This window comes from Chelonia mydas, chromosome 14 (assembly GCF_015237465.2).
Source record: "Chelonia mydas isolate rCheMyd1 chromosome 14, rCheMyd1.pri.v2, whole genome shotgun sequence".
Classification (NCBI taxonomy): Eukaryota; Metazoa; Chordata; order Testudines; family Cheloniidae; genus Chelonia; species Chelonia mydas.
In genome coordinates, this window is record NC_051254.2 from 42,301,150 (window position 1) to 42,322,097 (window position 20,948).

The 20,948-nt window shown below is 50.6% G+C and overlaps 1 protein-coding gene across 2 annotated transcripts; it reads left to right on the forward strand.

The window, feature by feature from the left end:
- The first annotated feature begins 1,688 nt into the window (after positions 1-1,688).
- On the forward strand, positions 1,689-20,477 carry LOC102948398 (E3 ubiquitin-protein ligase TRIM7). Of its 2 annotated transcripts, XM_037914594.2 has the most exons (8): positions 1,689-1,754; positions 3,613-4,180; positions 6,873-6,968; positions 8,242-8,472; positions 11,141-11,163; positions 14,896-15,011; positions 16,680-16,712; positions 18,787-20,477. In XM_037914594.2, exons 2-8 carry the CDS (start codon positions 3,773-3,775, stop codon positions 19,308-19,310), a joined length of 1,431 nt encoding a protein of 476 aa, XP_037770522.1. In that variant the 5' UTR covers positions 1,689-1,754; positions 3,613-3,772; the 3' UTR covers positions 19,311-20,477. The 2 variants fall into 2 exon arrangements, with proteins under 2 accessions (XP_037770522.1, XP_037770523.1); XM_037914595.2 differs by lacking the exon at positions 16,680-16,712 and having other exon boundaries at positions 1,692-1,754.
- Positions 20,478-20,948: the final 471 nt, after the last annotated feature.

Genomic DNA, 20,948 nt, shown 5'->3' on the forward strand with positions numbered 1-20,948 from the left:
GGAGGCGAGGCTGGCACGAGATTCCTGGCCGCGGGGGAACTCCAGGGCCTCCTTGAGAAGTTAAAGTCGGGCGGCCGCAGCCTCAGAGCCCGGGCAGACGCCGAGCCAGCAGCAATAGACTATTAGGGCCACGATTTCCAAAGCCGAAGTGCCAGGCCCACAGCCGGGCTACGGCGAGCGCATGGGCTTCCCTCTATGCTCGAGAATCGTAGCGGGCTAACAATGCTCGTTAGGTAGGGTCGCCACCCACGAGAGGCAATAAAAGCAAACAAACCCAGCCATTGCCCCTCACTCCCACCAGCCTTACCCTCTTCTTCCTCCAGGCCTTGGACCCCCATCCTCCCACCCCTGCAACCACTCCTTACCCTCCCTGCTGGCAAGCCACACATCCCTCCGTCCCTTCTCCACCATGTGACCTGGGGCGGTCCTCACAAGATCCCTGCGTGGCCACGCAGGGACTGAGCCGTTAGGTGACTTGGACGAAGGGCTGAGCCATGGAAAACCCAGAGAGGGAGTCAGGAGAAGACAGTGGCTGGGACGGGCCCTTGTGGCCAAGGAAATGTCTATGGGGCGGGGAGGAGGGTATGGGAGGTAAAGGCCTTTTGAAACCAAAACGTGAACCAATCCATTCTGAAAGATCAAAAGGAACATTTCAACCTTTTTGACCTGAAACTCAAAAAAGAGTCGTTCAAAAAGTGGACCTCTGGGGGGCCTGCTCATGCCACACCCCAGCATGAGCAGGCCCCCCAGATGTCCACTTTTTGTACGACTCTTTTTTGAGTTTCAGGTCAAAAAGGTTGAAATGTTCCTTTTGACCTTCCAGAATGGATTGGTTCACGTTTTGGTTTCAAAACATCTTTTCATTTTGAAATTTTACCTTCTTTTTTAAGTCAAAAGCAGAATGAAACCAAAATGAAAGGTGTTGATTGACCCAAAATGATTTTTTTTCAACATTTTCATTTAGTGGGAAATTTCAATGTTTTAAATTCTGATTCAGAATCCAAATAAATTTTGAAATGTCAGAACTTCCCATGGAACAGAAATTCTGTTTCAACCAGCTCCACTGAAAACACGACCCAAGTGTGATCTAACGGCTCAGTAATCAGAAGGCAAATAAAAAATATATATATATTTTTAAATCTCTCTTTTCTTTTCTTTTCTTTTCTTTTTTTTTTTTTAGGGCTTATTCATGATTTTTGAATGCATGGCGTTGGCAATACTGAATGTAGCTGAATGTTTCAAATAAATTAAAAAGCTGACTTAACATGGCACTCTATAGTTCTGGATTTTTAATTTAATTGTTTAGATAACTCGTAGGAAGTTTTTAAATGTTGCAACACACAGTAATAATCAAATTACATCTGTTATTTGGATTAGAAATGGATCTGATTAGTTCGAGAACACCAGAACCTGGGCAAAGTTCCAGTCCCAATCAAACTAAGACGGCAACTCTGATCTATTTCTAATTCACATCAGATCCTGTTTTGGAATCTTTAAAAATAGTTTCTAACTATGATTGTCATAAATATCAAGGGAAGGGTAACCACCTTTAAATCCCTCCTGGCCAGAGGCAAAACCCTTTTACCTGTAAAGGGTTAAGAAGCTAAGGTAACCTCACTGACACCTGACCAAAATGACCAATGAGGAGACAAGATACTTTCAAATCTGGAGGGGGGGAGAACAAAGGCTCTGTCTGTCTGTGGGATGCTTTTGCCAGGAACAGATCAGGAATCAGTCTTACAACTGTTAAATTAGTAAGTAATCTAGCTAGAAATGCATTAGATTTCCTTTTGTTTAATGGCTGGTAAAATGGCTGTGTTGGAGGGAACGTAGATTCCTGTTTTTGTGTCTTTTTGTAACTTAAGGTTTTGCCTAGAGGGATTCTCTGTGTTTTGATCTGGTTTTCCTGTAAGGTATTTACCATCCTGATTTTACAGAGGCGATTCTTTTACCTTTTCTTTAATTAAAATTCTTCTTTTAAGAACCTGATTGATTTTTCATTTGTTCTTAAGATCCAAGGGCTTGGGTCTGTGTTCACCTGTACCAATTGGTGAGGATTTTTATCAAGCCTTCCCCAGGAAAGGGGGTGTAGGGCTTGGGGGGATATTTGGGGGGGAAGACGTCTCCAAGTGGGCTCTTTCCCTGTTCTTTGTTTAACACGCTTGGTGGTGTCAGCATAGGGTTCAAGGACAGGGCAAAGTTTGTACCTTGGGGAAGTTTTAACCTAAGCTGGTAAGAATAAGCTTAGGGGGTCTTTCATGCAGGTCCCCACATCTGTACCCTACAGTTCAGAGTGGGGAGGGAACCTTGACAATGATGGTTGAATCTCTTCGGTGACTTGACTGACTTAATTCTTTTTATGACTGCATAGGAAAATATTTGTCTAAGTCTAATCTGTACAAACGTAGGAGTTCAATATATTCGTTATTTTATACAGTGCCAGGCTTACAGTGGCTCCAGGGAGCCAGGCCCATGGCCAGAAGGGGCTCCCGCCTGCTCCCCTTGCACTGCGCCCCGAGAACCTACTGGCTCCCCCCGCCCAGCACTTGCTCCTCTTGGCCTGCCCACCAGCTGGCCGAGGGCTCCTCTCCACCTCCTGGCCCCAGCCCCGGCTCCTCTCAGCCCCCTGGCCGGACCCCAGGGCGCCTCCGGCTCTGGGCAGTCTCTGCTTCCCACCACCTGTGGGGCCCCACCTGTCTCTCCGGAGCTGAGCCACCTGGGACTGGTGCAGAAGTCTGGCCAGTCTCAGCCAGGTGTGGGTGTGGGGCAATGTGGGGGGCTCGGCTGGGCCTCCAGGCAAGTGCATCTTGAGGGACCCCGGCCGGGGCAGGTCCTGGCCTGGCTGATCGTGTCACTCCCGGGGGGCCAGAGCGATTCCAGCAGGGCCAGCGAGTGCGGCCAGGAGGCAGGGCTTAGGGGAGTGGGTCTGGGGGGGGCGCTGGGCTGTGAGGGGGCGGGGAGGATCTGTGTGTGCTGGGGCACTGGGGGTTCAGTGACGGGGGGTGCTGGGCAGTTGTGGTGGGGCTGCGGGCAGGGGTGGTGTTGTGCAGGGCGCTGTGCATTTGTGGGAGGGTCTCGGGGGGGGGGGGTGCTGGGCATAGTGGGTCTGGGGCGGCTCTGGCCATAGGGAGTCGGGGGGTGTTGGGCAGGGGGGCTGTGTGGTGTGGCATAGGCCCATCCCCGAGGGGAAGGGTCACACTGGCATTACAGGGCCAGGTGGGCCACTGTGCGTCGGCCCTCGCATTGGCCGGAGCGGGGCCGCCCCTGCCATGCCCCATTGCCCCCGGCCGGCCCCTCGCTCCGGGGACCGCCCTCCCCGCCCCGCGCCCCATTGCCCCCGGCCGGCCCCTCGCTCCGGGGACCGCCCTCCCCGCCCCATTGCCCCCGGCCGGCCCCTCGCTCCGGGGACCGCCCTCCCCGCCCCATTGCCCCCGGCCGGCCCCTCGCTCCGGGGACCGCCCTCCCCGCCCCGCGCCCCATTGCCCCCGGCCGGCCCCTCGCTCCGGGGACCGCCCTCCCCGCCCCGCGCCCCATTGCCTCCAAGGGGGCCCACAAAAGGATAATCCGGCCCTGATTTCATCTACGTCTCTCCTTATGTTTTCTCCTTTCCAGACCTGAAGGATCCCAGGCCCCAGCGAACACAGTCACAGCAGACCAGCAAGGAGGCAGAGGGCAGGCGGCTGCAGGAAGGGCGGAGGCCAGCTCCAGCCGGGGATAGACACTTTGCTGGGCAAGTGAACGTTACAGTACGTTCCTCTCTCTCCCCGGTGCCATGGCCTCCACAAGCCCGGTAAAAGAGCTCCAAGAGGCTGTTCTCTGTTCCATTTGCCTGGCTTATTTTAACGATCCGGTGATTCTCAAGTGTGGACACAATTTCTGCCGAGCCTGCATCACTCAGTACTGCAAGGGGTCCAAAACCTCCCCCCACTATCCCTGCCCCCAGTGCAGAGACCCCTTCCAGGAAGGGGAACTCCAGCCTAACCGGCAGCTGAGGGCCGTAGTTGAAATAGCCAAAAAATTCCCAGACCCAACGGGGAAGGAAGCATGTGAAAAACACGAGGAGCTTTTGAAACTCTTCTGTGAAGTGGATCAAACCCTCATCTGTGTGGTGTGCAGAGAGTCCCGCCGTCACAAAGACCACCCCGTGCTTCCTCTCGAGGAGGCTGCTCTGGATTCCCAGGTAATTTTTGCCTTGGGAAGGCATCCCAGCCCTGGCAGGCTTGAACAATCAGAACAGAGCCATCTGAGAAATATAAAACCAGCAAGGTAATCAAACTAGCTTCCTACAATGACAAGGTAGAAAAGCAGAAGGGATTTTATACAGGAAGAACGTTGCGGAGACGTGTTTTTCAGGCCTCCTCTGCATACAGGTTTTGTACTGGTCTGTGCTGGTGACGGGTGGGATTTTTTTTTTTTTAAACAAAATAGTTATATCAGCAAACCCCCCCCGGGTGTGAATACAAGTTGGACTGGTGTAAAGGTGCCTGATGCCAGGAATGCTTGTTTCCATTTCCATGCAGGAATAGGCTATACGCTTTTATACAGGTGTAACGACACCCACGCTCGCAGGATATGTAAAGCAGGGTATGATTTGCGTGCCCGAGAGCAAGGGCATCCCCTGTGCAGGGAGAAATCCACGTGGGGGCAGGAAACTCTACAAGTTCCAGCTCACACGGGTTCCTTTTAATCGTTGCAGGGTGAGGGGAGCAGGGTTTGCTTCTCATACAGAATGGACAACGGTTGCGGGCCTGGCCCATTCCAGCAGATTTCTTGAAATCTGCAGAGGCCGGGGTAGGGTGACCATATTTTCAAAATGGAGATCCGGGGTCCTGTTACCCGGGGGGAAGGAGGTGGAGGATCAGGGCGGAGTATTTGGCTGAATTTGAACAGCCAGAGAGCAGGGCTATTAAAGGGGCCCAGCGCGGGGCTGCAAGGATGAGGGATGCCTTGAGGCGGACCCTCCTTTCACTCTCCCGCCACTCCTGCGCTTTTCGATGTGTATTAAGGGACGGCTGCATGACTTCATGCAGCAGGTCCTCTTTGCTTTCTCGTGTACATTTCCTGATTCTTTGGAGTCTTTCGGCCCTTGATAACAAGGACGGCTGGGATCTCAAGGCTGCATTTGTAAAGCCAAAATGCAACATTTAACAGCGGCAGCATTGTTCACACCAGACAGAGCAATGATTCCTCCGTACTTAAAGACAAGCACAGTGTACACAACAGCAGAAACCGCTCATCCCAAAGCTTGCGCACGTAACCCACAGGAGCCCCAAAATGGTGAGCAAGCACAGGGGCAAGGGGGACAGCTTGATTCATGGCCGCACTGTCCTCTGGGTTTCTGTGCCTTGGGGAGAGCCAACAGCGGCAGGGGGCCCCTATACTGAACACTGTCCCCACATTTTCCACAGGATGAGTTCATCCTGGAAGAGATCTCACTGGTGAAGGTGACCTGGGAAGCAAGGGAGGGTCTTCTACGGCAAGGCGGCTTCCGCCCCGACCCGCCTGCAGCTAGCCTGTGGGCAACAATGGTCCCCCCGCCCCTCACGGCACAGAGGTGGGGACATGTTAGCCTGACTGGGACAAGGACCACAGTGGCTCTCCCACGAAACCTGTGCAAGCCCTTTGCCCAGCTTCTGCATGAGACCTTTGAAGAGATCGCTGAGGCCGATTGCTGCGATGTGAGAGAGCTCATCAACGCCCTATTCCGCATCTAGGCACACGGCCCTAACCCTCCTCGCCCCAAGAGCCCGCCCCCAACAACTTCCTTCCCAGAATAAAAGCCGCTTGCCGGGAATCTCCTCTGGAGTCTGTCCTTCCCCAAGCACCGGCCTCTGCAACTGGCTACCTTCCTCCTGGCTTGAGAACAGCTCCTGGCTGCATGCTGGGGGTGCTGGGCTGTCCCCCTCCTCCTCAGCACCCTCGCTCCCGCTTTCCTCCTCCTCCTGCCTGGTTGAACTGGGCTCTGAAGTGTCCAGGGTGCTGCTCGGAGTGGAGGTGGGGTCGCCCCGCAGTATCGCGTCCAGCCCTTTGTAGAAACGGCAGGTCGCGGGGCAGCACCGGAGCGGCTGTTTGCCTCGCGCGCTTTGCGGTGGGCATCCTGCAGCTCCTTCACCTGAACCCTGCACTGCAGTGCGTGCCGGTCATGGCCCCTTTCCAGCATGGCCCTAGATATCTACCCGAAGGTATCGTAATTCCTACGGCTGGAGCGCAGCTGGGACTGGGCAGCTTCCTCCCCCCAAACACTGATGAGGTCCAGCACCTCGGCATTGCTCCATGCTGGGGCTCGCCTGGCGCGTGGAGGCCTGGTCACCGGGAAGGATGCGCTGAGAGCACCCCACGCCTGGCTGAGCAAACAGGAGGGGGATTTTCAAAATTCCCAGAGAGTTTAAAGGGCGGGTCTGACGGGTGGTCACCTGAGGGCAGGGCAGTAGAGTTCAAAGCGATGACCAGCGTGGCTGGAGCAGGCGTTGTGGGACACTTTTGAAGTCCAATCAGAGCGCACTAACAGACCAGGGCGTCCACGCTGGCGCCGCGGCGCTCCAGCCAGGGCGCATCGAGCGTTAGGCTTCTCGTCGAGGTGGATGACCAGGAGCGCTCCAGCCACGGAGTCTGCCAGTGTGGATGCGTCATGAGTTAGGGCGCCTGGGCCTGCTTTAATGCGCTGTAACTCCCAAGTGTAGCCAAGCCCTTAGAGAGTCATTTGCGGGGGCGGGGGGGAGAGAGAGAGACCAAAAGCATGAGAATGACGGTATAGTCATGTGGTTAGAGCACTCACCTATTTTATTATGCATTTCATATTCTTGAAAATATAAATAAAATGGGGGAAAGCCCTCCAAAAGCAACCAAAGCTAATCCAGTTTTTCTTTTGTTAGGAACAAATTCAGAGCCGTTTGGAGAGTTGGAAAAAAGAGAGAGACGAGATTCTGTCAGATAAATCGAGTGCAGAAAATACAAGCCAGGAACTACTGGTAGGTGCCGTTCTCACTCAGAGACAAATGTGCTCAGGGACATTATTGATACTCTGCTTAGTCTAACGGACGAAGAACAGTGAGAAACCTCTTCCCTTCCGTGAAAGTTTATTACTTCTTTATTCTCATTGTAAAGAAGAACTGTTCTGATTTAATTGAGTATAAACAGGAAAATGGAGCATTAAGGAAAGAATTTTAATAATCCAAATATTTCCATTGATAATGTGAGTGTAATTTGTTTAGCTAATGGTAGTTTTTCCTTTAGTCTTTCAACTAGAGTTGGCCGAAATTCAAACACAAAAATGTCCTGTAGGAAAATGGGATTTAATAGAAAACAATTTTTTTTCCCGTGGGAAAATGTCTTTTGCAAATAAATAATAAAAGTTTTTTGACAGGAAATTTCAGAATGAACAAAAATGTTTATTTTCATTTCAAACTGAAGTTTTAATTTTGGTTTTAAAAAGCTGAAATTTTTTCAAAATTTCAAATGTTTTTTAGCCCTTTGTTTCCCCTTTTGCTCCTTTTTGCCACTAAGTACAATAACATGAATAATTTCCGGGTTTTTTCTCCTGGATTTTCCTTTTTCTTTTTGCCAATTTTTCCAAAATGGGAGAACTTTTGAAGAACTTTTGAAGAGTTCCAGAGAGAATGGAATAAAAGGAACAAATGGGGCGGTGGTGGAAATGGACATTATTTTATTACATCTTAGAAAAAAGGGGAAACAGAAATGTGAAATTTTTTCCAGTTATTTCATGATATTTTTCAAAGAAATTAAAAGTTGTCCCATTTTGAACACTGAAAAATGGAAACAACTTTGAAATTTCAAAATTTTTTTGCAAATTTCTCCCCCATTTTTGGCTTTACTTTCAACAGCCATAACTGTTAGCATATAAGCCTGTTTGTTAACCTGAGATAGAATTTTGGGTTTGACTTTTGATACTCTCACATCCTTACTAATGTGTGTGAAGAACAAAGGACAAAGACACAGTGTGTGGCTTCTGCCTAGCCAGATGGGTTTGTTAGTATAATGGGAACAGATAAGAACAGGTAAAGCAGATCGAGGGACTTGATCGTTCCCTTCTATTCGGCATTGGTGAGGCCTCATCTGGAGTACGATGTCCAGTTTTGGGCCCCACACTACAAGACGGATGTGGAAAAATTGGAAAGAATCCAGGGGAGGGCAACAAAAATGATTAGGGGGCTGGAGCACATGACTCACTCCGTGTTCCTGGCCTTGACCTGTCCTTTCCCTGGTTGTATCTCGTCATTTCAGAAACAGCTAGAAACTGAGAAGCAGAAGATTGTGTCTGAATTTCAGCGACTGCGCCAGTTTCTGGAGGAACAAGAGCAACTCCTCCTGGCCCAGCTGGAAGAGCTGAATAAGGAAATTGAAAAGAGGAGGGCTGAGTATGTTGCCAAACTATCTGAGGAACTATCTTCTTTCAGTTCCCTGATCAGTGAGATGGAGCAGAAGTGCCAGCTGCCAGCGAGTGAATTCCTGCAGGTGAGACAGTGTTAGAAAGATCCCAGAACCTTTCACAGGGCAAGAAAGTCTCCTAACTCTTCACTTTTGGAGTGTAGGAGTGAATGGTCAGAACATACAGTATTAGTAAACTATACATTATTTTTCCTTAAGGGCTTGATAAAACGCTCATTAAAGTCAATGGAAATATACTTCTTGAGTACATTGGGCATAGGATCAAGTCGTAAATGAAAAAAATTCTTCGTTTGAATTCTAGTTGGAGAAGACTCCTCCAAAAATGGCAAACTCCAAACTCTGTTCTCCCTATCTTCTAATGCAAGAACAAAGGGACATTCAATAAAATTAGAAGGTGACAAGTTCAAAACGGATCCAATGAACATGTTTTCACACATCACGTAATTAGACTGTGGAACTCATTGCCACCAGATGTCATTGAGACCCACGAAAGCTTATGCCCAAATAACTCTGTTAGCCTTTAAGGTGCCACCGGACTCCTTGTTGTTTTTTGTGGATACAGACTAACACGGCTACCCCCTGATATTCAGGCCTGTCTGGAAAGGCCTATGCTTTAAGAATTCAGGTGTATTCTTATCATTTAGCTAGTTCTAGAGGTATAAAAGAGAGAATCAAAAGGGCCTTCTCTCACGGCGACAGTCTGAGGCCCTGTTCTTAGGCTAAGGCCTTTGGCTAAGCAGCAGGGGCTGCCATAAGCTGGGAAAAAGAAAAGGAGGACTTGTGGCACCTTAGAGACTAACCAATTTATTTGAGCATAAGCTTTCGTGAGCTACAGCTCGCTTCATCGGATGCATTCAGCTGGGAAGCGACTGGTCACATCCTCACATCCCAAACCAGTCACATTGAAATCAGGCAATCTGGGGCTGTTGGAAAGGTGATCCGATCTACCACCTCCAGAGAAAGGGAAGCGTCTAGAAAATGTAAAAGAAAATGTAGTGTGATAGTTTTCTGTCTGGTAAGAACTCACTTATCAATAGACACAGCTGGGAAACCCTTATGTCTTTATAGGTGTAGTTGTAAAATCCTAATTTCTGTATGGTTTTGTCATTATAGTTCCCACTTTGCTATTGTTTATTTTCATGGTCTCTGTCTGGTTCTGTGATTGTTTCTGTCTGCTGGATAATTAATTTTGCTGGATGTAAACTAATGAAGATGGTGGGATATAACTGGTTAGCTAACCATGTTACAATATGTTAGGACTGGTTAGGTAAATTTCAGTAAAATGATTGGTTAAGGTATAGCTGAGAATATTACTATATAAATAAGGGGCAAACAGGAAGTAAGTTGGGATTCAAAAATAAGGAAAAAGGAACTTGGATTTAAGGTTGCTGGAAGTTCACCCCAGTAAACATCGAATTGTTGGCATCTTTGGACTTCGGGTATTGTTGCTCTCTGTTCAGGCGAGAAGGACCAAGGAAGTGAGAGGGTGGAGGAATAAGCCCCCTAACATCGAGCATTTAGCAAAACTCAAAAATTGATAGGATATTTATATGGATAACACACTATCCAGAGTGATATTAAACCTTATGCTTCATTGCTTCAGCCAGTCGCTAGCTCTTAGAGAGCAGGATGAGAATGTGGGGGGCAAATTATCTTACACCTGCCTCTGAAGCATCTGGCACTGTCCACCTTTGGAGACAGAATACTGACCAGATGGACCTAAAGTCTGATCCAATCTGGCATTTTCTGTTCCCGACGCTAACTCCAAAAGATGAAAGATGGAACTAGTCCTTCTTTACCGAAATAGCTAAGATTGAAGCTGAGTTTCCATTTTAAACCTGATTTTGACACACTTCCTACATACCCCAAAAAAGGAAAAATAGTGGCCTCAAAATTGATACATGAGGTCTGAGGCTGTCGTGATTTTTTTCTGCCAGAACTGAAGTTAGTTAGGGAAACTGTTCATTACTTATGGTATCCTGGCTGTATAAGTAGTCCTTAGAATTTTAAAAGCTTTCTAATTATTTTAATTTTCAAAAAGTGCCTCTAAGCAGCAAACAAGAAAGAAGGTGAGACATAAACTGTAGCATCCTGGACTTCTCTAGCTGATACCTAGGGTCAAATTCTCTGTTGCAACCAATATCTGCTGTGGGCAGCTTTCTTCACTCCTCAGGTCTCCTGCATTGACCTGGCATGTAGGATAGTGAATGGCCCTGTGTTACTCTGTACCCCACACCCATTGTTCTCACCCAGCCCCAGCTTCCTGTGGATGTTAAGAAGTGCACAGGACGGGCCTTCGTAATGTTTGTGGGCGAGTGGGGAGAGAGTTTACAGCATGGGGGCAGCACAGCATGGGGGACATTCCTCCCTCTGGACCCACTGGAGTCTGCAGGAGGGGATCTTCCCCACGCCTCTGAGTGTTCGGAAGATCCTTGTTCAGCACATCAGAAGGCTGAGCCCTCTGATTCCATGTGCCGGGTGGTTATTCACATGTCTTTACACGAAGAGCTAGTGTTCCTCCACATACAAACTTCCTGGGCCCAGATCCTGCAGTCAGAGGACTTCTCCAAAAGAGCAAAGGCAACACGTGTGATGTTTTTGTTTATGCTAATAAATAACAAATCATTTCACTTTGAACCTCAAAACTGTGAAGACAAAGTGAGTCTCCTCCAGAGCAGGAGGGATCCTTAGTATGAGATACGGGACTGAATTTCCTTTTATCTTTCCCCTTTAGGACATCAAAGACACCTTGAGCAGGTAGGTGGCTCCTTCTCACTCTCCCTTTCACTTCCCAGTGCAGGGAAGGGATTTTGGACATGAGACCTGGCTCCCCGTGGTCAAGGAGTGCAGAGTGTGGGGGTGGTTCCCAATCTCCCTCCGTTAAATCTAATCTTGGGGCTGTTGTCATTTTGACTAGACTCCAGAATAGGCCTACCTGAGAAACGAGTGATTTACGTACAGACAGGGTTGGTATTTATAGTGTCGCTGATGGAGTGGAGACCTCAGGAGACTGGGGATGAAGAATGAGTCTCTCATTTCTAGGTCACAGACTCCAAACTCCACCTAGGTTGGTAGGGATGGAAAGTCAGGGCCCTCTGATGACTATTCAATGAGCTGTTTATTAATTGTTTCTTATTATGCCGTGAGCTCTATCAGTGGGCTTGGCGTGGCAAGAGAGACGATGGAAGAGGCATTCCCTGCTCTAAGGAGTTTATAACGTGCTGTGATCAGTAGCTCTATGGCAGGGCCGAGAGGCTCAAGGCAAAATCAGGGACCAACATGCGGGGTTCTGCACAGACACGTAGTAAGAGACAGTCCCTGCCCCAGGGAGTTTACAGTCTAAAAAGCCACAAGAGACCAAGGGCGGAAGGAGGAAGGATTAAAATCAGTTTAAGGGGACATTCAATAAAGACAAAGTGCTCCACTTTGGAAGGAAAAATCAAATGTACAACTACGAAACGGGGAATAACTGGCTAGGCAGCCGTACTGCGGAAAAACATCTGGGGGTTAAAATGGATCACACACTGAATGAGTCGGCCGTGTGATGCTCTTGTGAAAAAGGCAAATTCCATTGTGGGATATTGTCCCAGGTTGCTGTATCCACCGCAGGTGGTGCCTCCTCCTGGCTGTTCGGGGGATTAGCTCTCTTCTAGGGTCAACACCTTCCCTTGCAGTCTCTCCCCCCGTTGTCTCTCTCTCACTCTGCAGCCTCATCTCTCGCTCCAAGGGCTGCAGCTTCCTCTTCTGGACTCAGCCGTCCAGGCAGGTCACTAAATGGTCTGCTCTCTCCCTGGGCTGCTTCCTACTCACCTCCCAGAGGCTTTCTTCTCCACCCTTCTCTCGTACAGGGGTTAGACGACATGACCCTGGCAGTCCCTTCTAGCCCTGTGATTCTAAGTACTCCCTTCCCCCTGGGCCAGGCTCCCAGCATCCTACTCTTCCCCTGGGTTCCCTCCTTCCCTTTCCAACGCACACAGGGTGGCTGCAGACTTCCTCACGGCAGCCAATTTCTGTTGCCAGCTTCCTGGCTTTATACTAGCCCAGACCCCCCCTGCTCAGCTGAGCTTCATCGTCCAATCAGGGGTTGCTTCTCTGCCCTAAACCCCTCGTGTGTGGCCTGTCTCGCTCATCTCCTCTTTCTCAGCTTCCCTCACTCTTTTGGGGGGCTGATGTGGGGTGAACACCCCACCACAGATGTATTAACTGGAGTGTCACATATAAGACACAAGAGGACGTTGTTCCACCCTCCTTGCCACGGTGAGGCCTCAGCTGGAATACCGTGTCCAGTTTTCGGCATCGCACTTTCAGAAAGATGTGGAAAAATTGGAGAGAGTTCAGAGGGGAGCAACAGAAATGATCAGAGGTTTAGAGTGGATGAGCCGTGAGGAAGGGTTGCAATAAATGGGTGTGTTTAGTGTAGAGAAGAGAAGACTCGGGGAGGGCCTGATAACAGTCTTCAGATATGTCTGAGGCTGTTCTACACAGAGCGGTGATCAGTTGTGCTTCAAGTCCAGTGCGGGTAGAACAAGAAGTAATCGCTTTAATTTGCAACAAGGGAGATTTACATTAGTGGGACAGGGTTCCCGGGGTGCAGCCTGGACGGTGGGACTGCTGAGCCCTCCAAATCCCCAGCCTGGGCTGCCTCTCGCCCTGTGATGCTGATGTCAAGCTACAAGCCTGACGGGCCCTGCGCTGACACAGACACCCACGGGCAGGGACACGCCCAGCTGTGTTACACGACTCCGCTCCCGGCCATTGATGAACCAGCAATAGAAGGCGCCAGCCAGTTCCCCCCAGCTCCAGCCCTGCCCCCCAGAACTGCACCGACTCACCCTGCTCAAGGCTCCCTGGGGCAGGGCAAGTTCATTAAGTCGTTTGCCTTCCCCAGTGTGGGGTGGACACGCACTGGCCTTTGTAAGCTGAGAACCTCTGTGCTAGTGGACTGACCATTGTATGTATCCAAAGAGCTAAATAAGAACATAAATTATCTTTGAAACGGGTTAGTGGGTCTCGCTCCAGGTCCTGGTATAATGGGTATCGACATCACCACAAGGACTGTCACTAATTATCTCCCTTAAATGGTGTACAGGATATAAGTCAGATGATCCTGCTTCCCACACTCACAAACCAAGGGGACGTTCAGTGCAACTGGGAGGCAACTAGTGTAAAGCTGAGAAAAGGAAATACCCTTTTTTTACACAATTCATTATTAACCCGTGGAACTCATTGCCACATGGTATTGCTGAGTTTCATAAATGCATAAAGTTGAAGGCCAGAAAGGTCCGTAAGATCATCACATTTGACCTCCTGTATATCACAGCACAGGCTCCGACTTTCTCATTCCCCGGGGGGTGTTCGACCCCTGCTCGGCCCTGGGCCCTGTCCCCAGTCCACCCCTTCCCCCAAGGCCCGGCCTGCCTCTTCCTGCCCTGCCCAGCCTCTTCCCGCCCTTGCTGCCCCCCTCCGCCTAGTGCCTCCTGCCCGCTGCTGAACAGTTGATCCCCGGGAGGCGCTGGCAGGCATGGGGAGGAGCTGATCTGTGGGGCTATTTTTTTTCGGTGGATGCTCCAGCCCTGGAGCACCCACAGACTCAGTGCCTATGTATCACAGGTCCTTAAATTTCACCCAGTTATTCCTGTATTCAGCCCAATAACTTGTATTTGACTAAATCCTAACGTGTGTTGACTAAAGCACCGTCCACAAAGCCATTCAGTCTAGATTTGAAGACATCAACAGACAGTAGCACCTGAAGCTCCCTAGGAGTGGGGGGGCCACGGGTGCCCAAACCATGGCCCCACCCCTGCTCTGCCTCATCCCCCGAGACCCCCTCCCCTGCTCGCTCCTCTCTGCCCCCTCTCCCTTCACTTGCCTTTAAGGCAGGTACAAAGGGAGAGAGCAGAGCTCTTCCACTTATAAAAGTGATGGGGCCATTCCCCCATGTTTTGGCGCCCCTGTCAAGAGATGGAGAATCCACCACTTCCCTTGGCAGTTTCTTTGAATGGTTAATCCACCCACACTCTTAGAAATGTCTCTTATTTCCCATTTGAATTTCTCTGACTTCAGCTTCCAGCAATTGGTCCTTGTTATGCCTTTGTCTGCTCAACTGAGGAGCCCTTTAGTACCAAGTCTGTTCTCCCCATGACGGTATTTGTACCCCACACTCAAGTGCCAGGGTGCTCTCAGGGCAAGACGTCTATACCCCAGCCCTCAAATCATTTTTATGGGTCTTCTCTGCATCGTCTCCACTTTTTCAACCTCCGTTTTAAAATGGGGACACCAGACCTGGATGCAGTTTTCCAATATTGGTCTCACCAAAATGAAGGGGAAGCTTGTAGTGTCAAAGCTGGTAGTGGACCTATTCCTGGGGCCAGAGAGACCTTAATCCTCCAGGGTCTGCTGAGCTACAACCGTTCACTAGAATAAAATACATTTTAGTTAAACACAAATAAGAACGGACTCCACAAGGAGTAACACTGGGTTGTTCTTCAGATGTGAGAGGGAGAAGTTTCAGAACCCAGTGGCCTTTTCTTCGGACCTGAAATGGAGAATCTGGGAATTTCCTCAAAGAACTGCGTCTCTGGAGACCATAATGACGAAATTCAAAGGTAATAAACAGTCACCTGGGGAATCTTCTCACATACATTACACCGATAATTGACAGAGCTGGGGAAATCCCTTAGGGACAATAACTGTGGCTGGAGATAGTCAACTAATCATCTGGAACCTATGAATTCCCGACTCAGCTCTCAATACAGCACAGACACACTGGGTTAGGGTCCTACATTCGGACTCCCTGCGGGTTCTCCTTTCTTAGCAGCGATGAACGTGAACCTGAGCTTGAGCTTCCTGCTGAATTCACTGTTTCTGAAGTATGTTTGTTTGGATTTTCTGTCTGCAAGGCCTCCTGTGTCCTCACAGTCCCGCTCTCGCTCTAGAGCAGGGCTGGGGAAACTTTTTTCTATCACGAGCCTTTGACCCCCAGAAAACAATCAGTCACGAGCCACGCACCCACGGCGGGGGGTGTGTGTGGGTGGTGGGCATGGAGGCTCGGGGCTTTCCCCCGCAGCAGGCTTTGCCGGCACTTCCGGTTCCAGCCCCGTGGGCAGTCACGCTGGAAATATTTTTACAGTGGGGGGTGCTGAAAGCCGGTGGTTCCCAAACTTTTTACCTGGCATCCCCCCCTTACCCTTGTCTGTGCTCCCTCTCCCCAGACCTGGGGCCAAGACTGGGCCGTGGCTCCAGGACCGGGGGGAGAGATGTGGACAGGGGCAAGGGGGCTGAGGCTGGGACCGCAGCGGGGGGGTGGGAGCAGAGTCCCTGGTGCAGGGCCAGCTGACGGGACCCCGCGTGCGGTGCCAGGGGCAGAGGCCCGGGCGGGGGTCCAGCAGCCAGCTGGGACTCTGGGTGTGGGGCCGGCGGCTAGGAACCTGTGCAAAATCTGGGGGGTGCCGCAGCTCCCTCCACACTCCTAGTTCCCGCGGCTCTGCGCAGAGGCTCGGGGCTTCAGTACTTGCAGCTCCTACCCTGCGGTGATGGGGGGTGAGCTGCAGGCCGGATGAAATTTAGCAACAGGCCGAATCTGGTCCACGGTCCGTAGGTTCCCCACCCCTGCTTTAGGGATTCTCCACCTTTTAGCCTCCTGAGCTGGAGAGAATGAGACCACCAGGGCTCTCAGGAAGGATAAGCCAGGTTTAAGTACTCATGGTACAGGGGCAGATTTAAAGTTGATTGAATGCTAATCAATCTATTGAATTGAATGCTAATCTGTGCATGGGTCTGTCTGTGAATTATGTGTTGGTTTCAGAGGGTTTCTCTACACAGCAATTAAACACCTGAGGCTGGCCCGTGTCCACTGACTCTGGCTCACGAGGTTCGGGCTGGGGCTGGAGCCTGGGCTCTGCGCCCCTCTCCCGTCACAGGGTCCCAGAGCCCAGGCTTCTGCCCAAGCCCGAGCATCCACTCTGCAATTAAACAGCCCCATTGCCCGAGCCCAAGTCAGCTGTCATGGGCCAGCCGCAGGTGTGTAATCGCTGTGTAAAACATCTCTGGGTCTGTCGTGTAACCTTAGGTCATGTCCTTAGTTTTTAATGTTTGTGGTTATTTCTTAGTGAGGTGTGTAATGGTTTGTACTGGTCTGAATTGCACTTAACCTCCTTAAGTAGAACTGAATATAGTTTGTTTTCTTTTCATTTGGCTTTTGTGTTAGCACATGAACAATGTGAATATATTCATCAGCACGACATTTCATCTTTTTCACCCATTTCTTCCTCTAGACTCACTGTCGTCTAAACCTCAGTGGGACAAAGGTAAATTTCTCGTATCAAAGGGGGAGTGAAAACTTTCATATGAATCATGGTGGCTCATTGGCAGCACCATAGTTCAGGGTTTGTTTCAATTTTGCATTTGACAGGAGCTGAACACCGTATCACTAGTGGCTGCCCAGATCTTTCCTCAAAACAGAAAAGTCGATTCTTTTCTCTGTTCGAATTTAGAATTAAGCCTCACTCATGATCTCGCGATAGAGCTCTCAGCTCTGGCTGAAAAAAAATCCCCGACATTTGAGAGCTCTAAAACTGAGGCTTAATTTTACTTCGAAATCCTGTCAGCTGCCCTGGGCGCGGCTGGGGATCTTGCTGTCAGCCACCCAGTGTGGCTGCCCCCCTGCCAGCCTGGGAAGTGGGAGAGGGGACCCCACGGTAGCCCCCAGGCCTAGGGAAGATGAAGAACCCTAGGAGGGGCAGAGGTGAGGCTGGGAGGGCTTTATTATGGCCTGGGGGCTGCAGGGGGCCTGAAGTGAGTGGGGGGCTGATGGGCTGGGGGAGGCTGTATTGATGGTGGGTTCTGAGCAGATAGGGCGAGTGCTGGGAGGGCAGTGGGGCAGGGGTGCTGAACTGATGGGGCAGTGATGATGGGGGCTGGGGGACTGAATTGAGGGGGGTTGAATGGGGACAGAACAGATGGGGGGCTGGGGGCCAGGATTAATTGCTGGGCAGGAGATGGGCAGATGTGGGGGTGAGAGCTCCTGCAGCAGGAGCCAAAATCACCTTCTCCAGTACATGTGGGAGAGTGGGCAATACTAATTGTCACTTGCTCACACCCTGGGGAGGGGCCAGGGGAGTTCAAACATCAAGAGACTGACCTAAAAACGACAACAGAATCCTTTTCAAACGTGTCATGATTTTGGGGCCAATCTCATGAGATTTGATCTCTTGAAGTTGGCATTACTGTATTAGCCATTGCATAGCCTTGGCGCCAGCAGTGTGGAGTTTGGAAAGTCCCCGATAGACCAGCACAAGACGAGCAGCCATTCAGTAAGCGTGCGGTGTCCTCACCCACAGCGCAGCTACAGAGTCATGGGGGGCCAGTGATATCTCTATAAAAGCAGTTTTTCTGTTGCTCAGCTCGCTGATCTTTAGGAGGGAGGGGGCTCTGCAAGGAGACGGGGCTGTGAAGAGTCGCATCCTTGGACAGGGGGATTCTGGATTCCCTGTAATCTGCTGGGAGCCTCCTATCATGCCAGGGTCTCTAATCACATCTGTGGGGAGAGGTGGGAGCAGGTGGGGAAAGATTCCATGGGCCTGATCGTCAGGCCCTTTTATGCTGCTCTGTCACAGCAAAGGGGCCTTAATGTGCGTGGAAACAGTCCCCAGAAAATAGCTCCGGTGTAAGGGAGAGCCCCCCCCCGGCCCCGTCCCGTCCATGTGAAGTTGGCACAGGGGCTCTTCAGCACTCTGCTCCCAGCCGTTGTTGTAGGAGTGGGCTGGGGGCCATGCTGGGGGCCATGCTGGGGGCCAGGGCCGGCCCTAGTGAGGTGCGGGGTCCGCGGCGGAAGTGACGGATTCGTCTCTTCTGGGATCGACTGCTCCAGCCAATCGCACCAGCCCGTGGGGCCCCCCAAAGCACAGGGCCCGGAGTGGTTGCCGGGATTCGCCCTCCCCAAGGGTCGGCTCTACTGGGGGCATAGACAGGAGGCATCCCACGATGGCTGCTCTCTGCTTTGCAGCCCTGAGGCCCCTGTAACTAGGGGCCAGGGAGACTAAAGGAAGGACAAAGGTGGCTTAAAACCACCCCCCTCTAACCTCCCTTGTCTTTACCCCAAGCACAAGGATGGAATCACTGAGAATCGGACTCTGGGTCTGGGGGCCTGGCTCAGCTGAGCTGATCCCTTCACTCTGTCACTGAACTGGCTCTGTCAGGGGTGTGAATCCCCCCTGCACATGGCTGAGATCTCAGCGCTGCTCCCCATGCAGAGCTGGGTAAATCCTGGACGGGGGAGGTTGCCTGGTTCACCCCCCACCTGGGGCAGGTTCTGTACGGACACGATCAGACCCTGCCCCAGGGCTGAGCTCTGCCCCTCACGCTCTGATTCTCTCTCTGCAGCAAAGGTGACTCTGGATCCAGACACGGCCCATCCTGACCTCCTCGTGTCTGCGGATCGGAGACATGTGAGATGGGGAGACACACGGCAGGATCTGCCCGACAACCCTGAGAGATGTGACACTGTGCCCTGCGTGCTGGGCTGTGAGGGATTCACCTCGGGCCGACATTACTGGGAGGTGGAGGTGGAGATGGAGATGGAGGGGAGGGGACTCTGTGCTGTGGGGGTGGCCAGAGAGTCCGTGGGCAGGAAGGGATGGATCAACCCTGAACCTGAGCAGGGGATCTGGGCTGGGATGTGCAGTGAGGATGAGTACTGGGCTCTCACGTCCCCTGGGCAGAGCACCCCCTTGTCCCCGAGCCGGGCACCCCGCAGGATCCGGGTTTATCTGGACTATGAAGAGGGGCGGGTGGCGTTTTTCGATGCTGATCGCGGGGACCCGATCCTCACTTTCCTGCGGGCCGCTTTCGCTGGGGAGAGAATCCGCCCGCTCTTCTGGGTTGGTGTTAGCGTGCGGCTCCTCTAGCCCCCACCCCCCTGATCTCTATGGCCTGGAGAGACCCCTCAACTGGGGGGAGGGGAGAGTAGGGGGGAGGCCCAGCTGAAGAGGCTGCGGGGGGGAGCAGGGGGAGGCCTGGCTGAAGAGGCTGGCGGGTGGGGGGGAGCAGGGGGAGGCCTGGCTGAAGAGGCTCGGGAAGGGAGCAGAGAGAGTGGGGGGAGGCCTGGGTGAAGCACCTGGGGTGGGAACAGGGGTGTTTAAATTCATGTGAGCTGATTGTTATTTAGCCACAACCAGCTAATAAATATTTGCATACAACGATTAGCGTGTGTACGGGGTGCGAAGGCTGGAATTTTCAAAAGAACCGAAGCGACGTCAGACTCATTGATTTCCAGTGGAACTTGTGCTGCTAAGTAACTTCAGGTGCGATTTTCAAAAGCACCTACGTCATGTTTACCATTGCGTTAGTTTTAATGTGTTAATATATTTTCTAGAATAATGAATTGTCCCCGTGTAGGCAAACTGCTTGCATTCTCCTGTTCACCTTATTAAAGTCCCCCAGTAAATGGACCCGAGAGGGAAATTTGTTTGTTAAAACTTTCTGGAAAGCACTGGTTTGCTGGGTGAGGTGTATTTTGAGACAGAAACAAAAGGTTGGTTTCCATATGAATTTAAAATGAACAGAGCCCTGAAAGCCCAATCAGTTCCCTTGTGCCCGCTGCCCACTATAGGATGTAAAGGCAAAAACAGATGAGAAATGTAGGATTGATGACAAATATAGGAATGATGCTGAATTCCATCGTGCACGACATTTCCTGCTCGATCCTCTCTTCCACCCCCGTTATACCGTCAAGTAAATAATGTAACTGTCAGGGTGGGAATGACTCTGGCAATACCAGGAATATGAAATAAAAATGAACGGATCATATGGAAAAACCCCTTGAGATGCACGGCCTTCAAACTAAAATGTCCAGCATCTTTCACATCCGAGTTGTTTTCATGAGGTGCAAACTGTGTATAAAAATTACCCTATTTGTTCTTCATGTAACTCATTTTTCTTTTAGAAATCTCTCTGATTTTGCTGTCAGCAATTTATTGTATCTGACTTTCCTCCCAAAGGGGTCTTTCTAAAATGTGGATAAATGCATATTTTGATGGTGTGGGTTCATATTATTAAATTTGCTGACAGTAGAATTGTTACTGGTGTGACTATTGCCAGGTATGAATCACCACTGAGAACGCCCAATTCAGGACAGGGCACATACACCCCCAAAACTGGTGGTTTATTCTATAATTAGATTCACCAGAACAGTAACAAAATGAGCTCTTGTATCCCCACACTGGTTAGCAGAAAGCTAAAGCACAGTCCCCTCTCGGCATTCCAGCTCCTGGCTTGTCCACCCAAACTGGTCTTTTTAGTAATAAATGATTACTAAAACCAGAAGTCACACATAAAGTTCTTCCAAGCCAAAAGCCACTGTTCTCAGGTCAATATATAATTTTGATCTTTCCCAAAAATCACATTGCAGCCAATCCCCTTAGTAACTAAAAACGAAAGGTTTATTAATAAAAAAGAAAAGAAGAGAGTTAGTAAATGGTGAAAAGAATCGTATAAATTACAATTGATTTAGAGCGTCTGTAGATCAGGATCAGAGCAGAGATGGT

Coding starts and splice junctions, on each gene's coding strand:
- LOC102948398 (XM_037914594.2), top strand. CDS start 3,773: ATGGCCTCCACAAGCCCGGTAAAAGAGCTCCAAGAGGCTGTTCTCTGT. Junction 11,164..14,895: donor ATCAAAGACACCTTGAGCAG/GTAGGTGGCTCC, acceptor GTTGTTCTTCAG/ATGTGAGAGGGAGAAGTTTC. Junction 16,713..18,786: donor TAAACCTCAGTGGGACAAAG/GTAAATTTCTCG, acceptor CTCTCTCTGCAG/CAAAGGTGACTCTGGATCCA.